At 42.4% G+C, this 10767-nt stretch overlaps 2 protein-coding genes across 6 annotated transcripts in view; one reads left to right on the top strand and one right to left on the bottom strand.

The window, feature by feature from the left end:
• The first annotated feature begins 4072 nt into the window (after positions 1 to 4072).
• dync2i2 (dynein 2 intermediate chain 2) lies at positions 4073 to 10159 on the top strand. The gene is made up of 9 exons (XM_075456691.1): positions 4073 to 4226; positions 4987 to 5256; positions 5333 to 5442; positions 5596 to 5753; positions 7538 to 7647; positions 8133 to 8303; positions 9142 to 9374; positions 9449 to 9606; positions 9800 to 10159. Exons 1-9 carry the CDS (start codon positions 4155 to 4157, stop codon positions 10033 to 10035), a joined length of 1518 nt encoding a protein of 505 aa, XP_075312806.1. The 5' UTR covers positions 4073 to 4154; the 3' UTR covers positions 10036 to 10159.
• sptan1 (spectrin alpha, non-erythrocytic 1) overlaps positions 10158 to 10767 on the bottom strand; it is a 44637-nt gene continuing 44027 nt past the window's right edge. For all 5 annotated transcript variants that reach the window (XM_075456686.1, XM_075456687.1, XM_075456688.1 and 2 more), the window contains 2 exons: positions 10591 to 10738; positions 10158 to 10512 (listed from right to left, as the gene is read on the bottom strand). In XM_075456686.1, coding sequence (XP_075312801.1) covers positions 10387 to 10512; positions 10591 to 10738 — 274 coding nt within the window. In that variant the 3' untranslated portion in view covers positions 10158 to 10386. The remainder of the gene's footprint in view (positions 10513 to 10590; positions 10739 to 10767) is intronic.

Below are 10767 nucleotides of genomic sequence, written 5' to 3'. Positions count from 1 at the left end.
ACATTTGACTCGAATTTGGCAAACTGGAACGACAGGTGCGTGACGTCACGAGTGCCAGCTGCTGGAACAACCCCCAGTAGTTCTAGCAGCGAAGCCAGCAGTTTGCCAGACCTGGACAGCTTCTTCACGGCAAATTTCGATGTGTGCCGCGGGACGTCGCTTGGAAATATAAAACGTTGGGTTCAGTGCAGTTTTTATTGCGAGTAGATGTACAAAGTGCGTGTGTTGCCCTCAGCACCAGCAGCTCACACCACCGGGGACAGAGGAAGCAGAGAGACCCGCGGTCTTGTGTCTGTGTCTCCCTGTCCGCCTGCCTCCTCTCTGGTGAAATCAGCCGGAGCCATCCCGCCGTGTTCAGCTCCCTGCGGTGCGGACAGGAACCTGGCGGAGAGCGGACACACTCTCCGCCAGGTGGAGAGTGGAAATCTCGGCACGTCGGGGCTCTTGATGATCGCTCTGCCGGCTGATTTCAGGGCAACCATCCCGCGGTGTGTCCGCTCTCCGCCAGGTGGATTCCCCCTGAGTGTCCGCACCGCAGGGAGCTGAACACGGCGGGATGGCTCCGGCTGATTTCACCAGAGAGGAGGCAGGCGGACAGGGAGGCACAGACACAAGACCGCGGGTCTCTCTGCTTCCTCTGTCCCCGGTGGTGTGAGCTGCTGGTGCTGAGGGCAACACACACACCCACAGCACTTCGTACATCTACTCGCAATAAAAACTGCACTGAACCCAACGTTTTATTGCCTTCACCACTCAACAAGCATACTAATAGCGGCAGCCAGGAAAACCCATGGCACCTGTGACGTCACACGGAAGCCCCGCCCCCAGTCTGGAATTCCAGGAAGGATTTCCAAGCGGCAAATTCAAAATCGCAAATTTCATGCGTTTATGAAATGTTTTGGTGTAGAGTCCAATGATCATTGTTGTTCCTCTGTGTATGTATTATCATTATGTATTGGGTGTAGTGTCAGCTTTCTGTAGGCCTTTAAGTAATGTAATGAAAAGTACAAGTAAAAAGTAAACAAGGCAAATGCAGTTTGAATGACATTTTTTATATTTTGGTAAACTTTGAAGGTCAAATACACTTAAAATCTACACACAACCAAGTGCAGGCAAAATTTAGACCAGGTTTAGACAGAAAATACAAACTTTGTGAACCTTTAAGTTTTTCTTCTTCAAGTAAGGTCAGTGCTGAAAATGAGGCGTAGATTACAGCATTAAGAAAAAAATGAAACAAAAGAGGTTGCTGCTGTTATTGCCATCATTATAAACAAAATTTAAAGAAAAAAATAGGAGAAAACTGAAGCTTATCTGGCATCTGAAGAGGGAGTCCGGTTTGAAACCCCTATTGTAAACCTTTCTAAAAAATAAATAAAATAACTCAGTACAGAAAATGCGGCCAACATCACCAAGAAAAAAAGCCGTTACGATTACTGTACTTCACAAGCTATAGGAGGTGCACACACAATTATTATCAATATACAAAAGAAAAAAAGAATTGGGAGGGAACTGCAGCTTATCCGGCATCTGAAGAGGAAGACCTTTTTTGTAAAACTACCTTAAAACCTAAAAAAGGGGAGTTTCTGTAAGATAGGATTTCCACGTCTTTGGGCAGGCAGAACATGCATGGGGTCAAAACACTGTTGCGTTTTTTCTCTCTCTCTCTCTCTCTCTTTTTTTATGTAACGAGTAACTAAACCAAACAATGAAAATGTATTGGAGTAAAAGTATGCAATTAAGTTCGGAAATATAGTGAAGTAAAAGTGAAAGTTGTCAAAAAAATTTTAACTCGAGGAAAGTACAAAGTATTCTAAAATATACTTAAGTACAGTAGTGAAGTATTTTTACTTTGTTACTATACAACACTGCAAATAGAGTCACCAGCTAACCTGACATGGATGTTTTTGGACTGTGGGAGGAAACTGGAATACCTGAGAGTTGATCTCTCTGAACTAACAACAGCAATAGGCTCTTCTAAACTATCAACTTGTGTTTTAGACCCAATCCCAACCAGACTGTTCAAGGAGGTTTTCCCATTGATCAACACTTCCATATTGGATTTGATCAATCTGTCTTTGTTGACAGGATATGTACCTCTTTTAAGGTTGCTGTAATTAAACCTTTACTTAAAAAACCTACTCTTGATTCAGAAGTGTTAGCTAATTATAGACCTATTTCCAATCTCCCTTTTATGTCTAAAGTTCTTGAAAAAATAGTTGCAGCTCAGCTTTGTGATCACTTACACAGAAATAATCTGTTTGAAGAGTTTCAGTCAGGATTCAGAGTGCATCATAGCACAGAAACTGCACTGCTGAAAGTTACCAATGATCTCCTCTTAGCCTCTGATAGCGGACTTGTGTCTGTGCTTGTCCTGTTGGATCTCAGTGCTGCATTTGATACGGTCGATCACAGTATCTTATTACAGAGACTTGAACATGTTATTGGGATTAAAGGAACTGCATTAGGCTGGTTTAAGTCATATTTATCTGATAGATTTCAGTTTGTTCTTGTAAATGAAGAATCTTCCTCACACACCAGAGTAAGTCATGGAGTTCCTCAGGGTTCTGTGCTTGGACCGATTCTTTTCACTTTATACATGCTTCCATTAGGTAACATTATTAGACAGCATGGCATAAATTGCCATTGCTATGCTGATGATACTCAGCTGTACTTATCTATAAAACCAGATGAAACCAATAGGTTGGTCAGACTACAAGCATGTCTTAAAGACATAAAGACCTGGATGACTCAGAACTGTCTGCTTCTAAATTCAGACAAAACTGAAGTCGTTATCTTTGGACCTGAGCGTTTCAGGGAGAAATTGTCTAGCTATATAGTTACTTTAGATGGTATTTCCTTGGCTTCTAGTTCTACAGTGAGGAACCTTGGAGTTATTTTTGACCAGAACTTATCATTTGACTCGCATATAAAACAGGTTTCTAGGACTGCCTTCTTTCACCTTCGTAATATTGTTAAAATCAGGAACATCTTGTCTCAGAGTGATGCAGAAAAACTAGTCCATGCATTTGTTACTTCAGGATTGGACTGCTGTAATTCTTTATTATTGGGCTGTCCCACATATTCTCTGAAAAGCCTTCAGTTGATCCAAAATGCTGCAGCCAGAGTTCTGATGAGAACTAACAGGAGAGATCATATTTCTCCAGTTTTAGCTTCTCTTCATTGGCTCCCTGTTAAATTCAGAATAGAATTTAAGATTCTTCTCCTCACATATAAAGCTCTTAATGACCGAGCTCCATCATATCTTAAAGATCTCATTGTAAGATATTTTCCTAACAGAGCACTTCGTTCCCAAACTGCAGGTTTACTTGAGGTTCCCAGAGTTTCTAAAAGTAGAATGGGAGGCAGAGCCTTCAGTTATCAGGCCCCTCTCTGTGGAATAAGCTGCCAGTAAATGTCCGGGAAGCAGACACCCTTTCCACTTTTAAGACCAGGCTTAAAACTTTCCTTTCTGATAAAGCTTATAGTTAGGGATGGCTCAGGTGATCCTGAAACATCCCATAGTTAAGCTGCTATAGGCCCAGACTGCTGGGGGGCCTCATCTGTCACACCTTTCCTCACTTTACTCTCTTTATGTATATGTTACATTATTGTGGTCATTAACTCGTGTTTCCCTGTTCCAACAGATATCCTCAATATCTATTGAGCTGACCTGTCCAATGGAGCGTAACTTGATTGGCTGCCGTTGGATGAATTGAGACAGGGATCGATTGCTTCTCCCTGTTTACCCGGATGTTGAGTCTGGTTCTTTTTCCACTGAATTTTTAGATAGACTGTTGGTTTCTCAAATTCAAAGTCTGATTTTGATGCTGTAAAAAGTGGTAGTAGACGCAGTAGCCCTCTTATTGGCATATATGGAGGTGACCTACCTGGATTAAATGTTCATTTATTAGTTTATTGGTTAATTTTCATAGTTTCCAATAGTTTAATTTAATTTTTTGACATTCAAACAAAAACTGGAAAGCTGTGGTTTTGTTTTGGGGTTTTTTCTGGAAAGAGCGGAAGTGAACAGGGGATTTCTCTATGCGCGACACCGTCTCCGTAACCAAGGTAACTGGCGTCGTGTAAAATGGCTGTAGCGTAAAATACGTTTAGACTTTAGCTTCTTGATATCTTTCTTCATCATCTTTAGCATCATGTTTGCAGACGAAGCTCTGAACTTACCGAGCGTCCAATCAGTGTGGAGGAAATGTCCGTCGCAGGAATCGGTACGTTTGAACAACAGCTTTGGTAAACAGTTTGCTCACCAAAGTGTTTGTTTTTAGCATGGAAAGTTATCCTGGTGTACTTTGAAGTACATTTCTAAAGATAATGCTGCGTCCCATCTGCTGTGAAAGCCATAACCCGAAGCGGGGAATAACGTTTCAACCGACTAATTTCTGTTGAAATTTGGAAATCTGAAGTATTCCATTATAGTGCGAACTAACCGGGGGCTTTCTATAATTATCAAAACAAGCTAGTCAAGCTAATACAACGCTTTATTTTTTTAGTATCTCTCTCGCTCTCTCTTTTTCTGACTGAGTTGCATACACACACACACATATATATATATATATATATATATATATATATATGTGTGTGTGTGTATGCAACTCAGTCAGAAAATTGTTAATATTGTCTCCGTTGAGAAAATGAAAAAAATGTTTCATAAGAATTTGTGTATCCACCAGATATACACACACAATCATATATACTTTATATATATATATATACTTTATATATATATATATATATATATATATATATATATATATATATATATATATATATATATGGTATGTACGAAGTGGAGCAACCATCGGCCACCCCCACTGCATAGATGGCATATGTGTAAACGGGAAATGTAACCTTACAAATCAAACGATTTCAAGAAGCTCTTTTCGAAGACCAAGAGGACATTTCAAGCCAAATGAATAGTTAAATTCCGAACTTTCTGAGTAAAATGGCCTTTAATTTGGTATGTTTCAGAGAAGCTGTCAGACCACAGCTGTGCACAGGGCCGAGGTGGGAGTTCAGGCTGTGTCTCGTGTCATTAGCTGCACTCAGACAAAGCCAGAGGACCACACGAGCCCCATGACGGAGCAGCAATGTCAACAGAACTGCACTGAACCAGAACCGCCTGGCCTTGTGGAGTTTCTGCAAGGAGTTGAGGAATTCATTGTTGGAGAATTGGAAAAAAATGTCAGGAGCCATGCTTTTGATGGGTTTCAGGCAAACTGGGAAGATCAAAGTGTTCCGGTAAGCAAAACCAGAACCTAATCAACCGACTTAATCCTTCCATTAAGCTCTTTGTTTTAAGATGCTCTGTTTGCAGGTTTCATGCTTAAACTGCCTTCAACATCCCAGTGCTCAAGAAAAAGGTCTTCATGTCACCAGTGTGTGCTGGAGCTGCACAGGTTCCATCATTGCCTGCGCCTATGGTCGGTATGACACTTTCATTAATATGTCCTCAAATCTGACACTAACAAACCTCAATAAATTGTTCATAATGTTTAAGATATAGTCTTCTTCAGATCAGATTCAGTTCATGAAGCTTTCCTGGTATCACCATGTCATTGTTTTTTTGTGCATTGACAGGATTGATGATGCAGACTGGAGCACTGAGAGGTCTTGTGTTTGCATGTGGAATCTGGACCGTAGATGCCTGCGCACCAAACAAGCTGACCTCGTTATAAATGTTCCCACTGCAGTCACAGCTCTGTGCTGTCATCCCAACCAGCCAGCCCTCATTGCAGGTACAGTCAGCTTGTGCTCTCATATCATTGGAAATAATCATTGACTGTTTTCTCTCCTATCAAGAGTCAGAATCACTTTTAATATCTGTTTTTAAAAGCTTTAAAATGTGCTGTTCATGTGGCAATTCAAGAAAAAGAGTAGACATCGTTTGTCAGCAGCTGACATTCTAAGATGTTTTTTAGCACTTGAGACTCTTGTCTCTATCTTGGACCTCCACAGAGATAGATATATCGCTCAACACGACCCAGTGCTGCTATCGCTATATTTGGTGTTACAGATACAGCTTTATAATTAGGAAAAGACATAAACGTATTATTGCTTTTACCGCCTTACTTGCACGCAAGAGAATATGATTACATTGGAAATCCAAGAATCCACCTAAAGTGTCATTGTGGTTATGTGATCTGATGCAATTCAAACAACTAGAAAAGATTAAACCTACACTCAGAGGGTCCAGGGAAAACTTCTTCTCCATCTGGAAGCCAGTGTTGACGTATTCAGGTCGACTTTAAACTATGCCTGCTCGATCTCGCTGAGCGGTCTTTCCTCTCAGTTTTACTCCTCCAGGTAAAACATTGTAAATAATGTAAACTTTATTAACAGTACACAGCTTTATGCCTCCCTTGCTTCTTTGGGTGAGCGTCCTTTGTGTTTGTTGTCTGCGGGGTGGGATGGGGGAGGGGAGGGGGGGCTGCGTGAGTGACTGTTACGACCGGCTTGACAGCCGGAAAAAAAAAGGGGGATGCTTACTGATTAAAAGTTAACAAAAAATATTTTCTTAAATCAAATATTGGAAGAAGAGGCAGAAACACAAAAAAATGACCCTCTGGATTAAGAATGGGATGTCACTAAAGTTCAAATGCGTGTAAAGGCAGATGAGAGAATACTTGTGATTTTTGGATTGGAGATTTGGATCCAGTGAAATTCCTTACAAATATGTGGGAAAATGAGTAACAAATTCATGCATGACACAGCTTCCATACCTGTCCAACTATGAAGACGTCTGAAGTTAGATACGAGTAGAGGTGAAGGCTTTTTTCTAAATGAATTTCCTGAGATTCAACAGGAGTTTATGTCAGTTGGTGGGCAGAATATGCCATTTCCATTCTGACAGAATATATGCCATTAGAACTAATTCCACTCAATAGAACTATGAGGCACAAATGATTTTTTGTCTTGCTTGCTCAGTGTAATGTAATTTTGTGAAGGTCTACTCCTGGGCTCAGTAGTCCGGTTTTTTTGTTATTCAAGTAGGAAAAGAACATTAAACAATTCTAAAGTTCTGTTTTGCCCTTTCTGATTGCAAAAAAAGATTTCAAATTCAAATCAAATAACTTTTCCTTTTCTGTTGTTTTATTTCCTATTTCTGATCATGAAAACCCAGTGAGTGCACGAACCATCGGGTCAGCCTGTTTCTGTTTGAATGAGCAGGAAATTCCAGCAGTTTTAATTGCTTGGTGGTTGTATGAGTAAATTCAGGGATTACTGGGCATTTTTTGTGCTATTTGTGATGTGGCATCTCCTCTCACAAAGGAAGCTTTCAGCCATATATTTATGCCTCTCCAGTTAGTTTAACTCTGGCAGTTGTTCGTGCCTTCAGCTCAGTTAGTTCATTTCACTGGATGGAGCCAGAGTTTTCCAGCCATTTGAATATGTAACTGTAGTATTAAGGAACTAAAATCCATAGCCTGTCACTGATGAACTGTATTGAGTGTGTGTGTGTGTGTGTGTGTGTGTGTGTGTGTGTGTGTGTGTGTGTGTGTGTTCAACACTGTGGCTGCAGGGGGTCTCTACAGTGGAGATGTGGTGGTCTGGGACATCAGTCGGACTCAGGATCCTGTGCTGGCTCAAACTGTGATGTCTTCAGACAGCCACAGAGAGCCTGTTAATCAGGTAAATGGGTTCGGTGTTTTTAACTTTCTGTCTGTGCCGGAGTGTCATTTCACATAAGATTGTGATGGACTTGGTAATCTGCTCACCAAGACTAAAGAAGTTAAAGGTATTACCTTAGAATGAGCTGCGTATAGAAACCAGTACAGTGGTCTTCGATTTGTCCAGATAGATAGATAGATAGATGGATAACTTTATTAATCCCTTTGGGAGGTTCCCTCAGGGAAATCTCCATCTCACTCACACTCAGCTGTTATATACAGAAATGTACAAAGGACACAACAGTGGAAAACACCAGCCCCTGTATGATAATAATAATGTTATAATATTAGTATAGTAATAATAGTATGATAATAATAGTTTGGTGGCACAGGAACAGAGGAGTTCCTCAGTCTGGTGGTCCTGCACTCGGGGAGAAACGGGCTTCTCTGGCTGCTGTCTAATAAGAAGATTGAAAGAAAAGGACATGTTGCTTCTTGTGTTTGCAGGTAGCCTGGGTGTCCCTGCAGAAGAAAGGAGAATATGGGGTGCTGAGTGCCAGTTCAGGAGGAAGAGTACTGCTGTGGATGGTGGTCTCAGACCAGGGCAAGCTGGTCCTAAATGCTGCATATGCCCTAATACAACAGCAGGTTCCCCACAGCGGCAGTTCCAGCTTCAAGGTAAGCTCCAGGATCAGACCAAAGTCAACTTCTGAAACATCTTTCTGCACCAGTGTCAGATGAGATTCCAGAGTTCCTAAACACAATGATCAGAATGATCACAGTTTAAGCACGTAACAGATTTAATGGATTAAACGAGTTTAGCTGTAGCCCAGCAGCTACATGATGGAGCCATGTTGATATGGATCTCCTGAGAGCGTTCAGGCATCACACACCCAGAGATCAGAGGACAACAAACGCTTGGATTAGGTTCATTCACTTTGAATAGATTATTCAAAGAGTCAGTGTTGGTTGTAAAAAGTATGTGAACACCAAGGCTAACTGGAGTCAAGAGTTGGCAAACCTTGAACCCGGTTAAGGAAACCAGTGTGGAAGTCAGTTGGAGCTACTCCAACATTCAAATGTTTCTGCTCATGTAAAGCATTCGTCATAAAGAGATGCTCGTTTAGGAAAGTTCCAGAGGAATGTGAAAAAAGAAAAAACTCCAGTTTTATGCTCTGCTGAAACTGGGGGGGGGATTGTTTGAAAGGAACACTGAGCACCGTGTGTGGTGTTTTGTTTTTTTCTAAAAAGGTACAAAGATTAGGCAGAGTGGAGACGGTGGCATGCTTTCATACTTTTGGGGCAGGACAGTGTCCCATCACTGAGGGGGAAATAAATTAGGTTCACATAGTTAACTGCATCAATGCCCTTTATTTAAATACTGTGTGCTCCTTCAGTTCCTGAAGCACAAGAGTGATTGTATATATATATAAAAAAAAAAGCCCCAAACAGCAAGCATTTTACTTTTAGTGGTGCTGTATTTGTGAAGAGAAGATAAAAACCTGTCATTCCATAGGCCTGCAGCAGCAAAAGTGTGGGTGTCACCTCCTTGGCTTTGTCTCCGTGGGACCCCGACACTTTCATGGTGGGCTCTGAGGACGGCCTGCTGCTCAGATGCTCCTTCTCCTCCCAAACGCTGGCTGCGGTGCCTTCCGAGGGCAACAGCGTGGCCCTGAGAGCCCCGGCAGTCTTCTCCTTCACGCCCTGCAGCGGCCCCGTGTACTCCGTGCACTGCTCCCCTTTCCACAGGTGATGGCCGGACTCACAGCAAACACTCATCTTTGCAGCTGCTTTTCATGAATGACTCTGACTCGTGTCTGCAGGAACCTGTTTGTGAGTGCAGGGACCGACGGCCTGGCCCACATCTACTCCTTCCTGCAGGCCAACCCGCTGCTCTCGCTCAGAGTCTCAGACTCGTACGTGTTTCAGGTGCAGTGGTCTCCAACCAGGCCGCTGGTTTTTGCTGCAGCTACTGGACAAGGTGCAGCATTAAAGCCGTGTATGATGGCAGGAAATAGCTCTGCATTTCTGTTAAGATTCTTTTAAAAAAATATATATACACATGTAAGTATTTAAATAAATACAGTAGCAGTCAAAAGTTTTGGAATTTGTTGCCTTGTTAATTGATCTAAGACCATCAGATTCCTGACTCCTACTAAAAATGTCTTCCCCAGGTGAGGTGCAGATCTTTGACCTGGGCTGCAGGTCCCCCAAACCAGCCGCTACCATTGAGGGGGGAGCGGGTCAAGCGGCCACTTGTTTGGCCTTCAGCTGCAACAACCCTGGCCTGTTGGCGGTTGGAAAAGCAGACGGGACAGTCGGCATTTGGCGGCTGAGTGATGATTTATTTGAGCAGAGTCCCAGAGAGAGCAGCCAGCTCGACCTAATAGCCAATCAAGTGGCAGAATGAGAAACTTTGAGCCAGACAAACGAAGACCCCTGAACTGGACTGGCTCATCACACTCTGTCCAAATCATTTCTGGAACTGTTGTTTTTAGTGCTGCGTTTGGAAATGAATAAACACAACAGATGTTTCCAGTTGTAACCAGTGTTTATTAAAGCTCACTGCAGTTGTTAAGGTGAATTTATTAAAAGCACAAGCTAAAAGCAGTCACATTCAAATGCAGATAGATCCACTATGCTAGGAGAACCACAGGTAGTTCTAGGCAGAACAAGATAAATAATACAGATTATTAGTGAGTACTTCTAGTGCCACAATCATGCAGTTTCAGCAGCGTGTGGAAAACTGGTTGGTGCAGGATCAGTTGACAAACAGCGAGCGAGTGAATTCAACAAAGTCAAACGCTGATGGAAGCTCACGGCCCTTGCTGTCCAGGTAGGGCTTCATATGTGAGAGGCAGTAGTCCGCCTGCTCCTTGCTCAGGTTCTAAAAGTAAAAGAACAACAGTGAGAACTGCATCTGGATCGCACAGAGTGATAGATGGCCCACAGTGAGCAGTCCTACCTGGTAAAGCTCTTCTTTAGTCACATACGGTTTGTTCTCACAGCTGAGAGCTCGGAAGGCGCTTTCAATCTCCTCACTGGACTTGACGTTCTCCGTCTCCCGGCTGATCATGAATGCCATGTACTCCTGCAGCGACACGTTGCCATCCCTGCAAAGTTTGGTCATGTTCAGACAACG

The sequence above is a fragment of the Odontesthes bonariensis genome, chromosome 22 (assembly GCF_027942865.1).
Source record: "Odontesthes bonariensis isolate fOdoBon6 chromosome 22, fOdoBon6.hap1, whole genome shotgun sequence".
Lineage (NCBI taxonomy): Eukaryota > Metazoa > Chordata > Actinopteri > Atheriniformes > Atherinopsidae > Odontesthes > Odontesthes bonariensis.
This window is presented reverse-complemented; position numbering and strand designations above follow the sequence as displayed.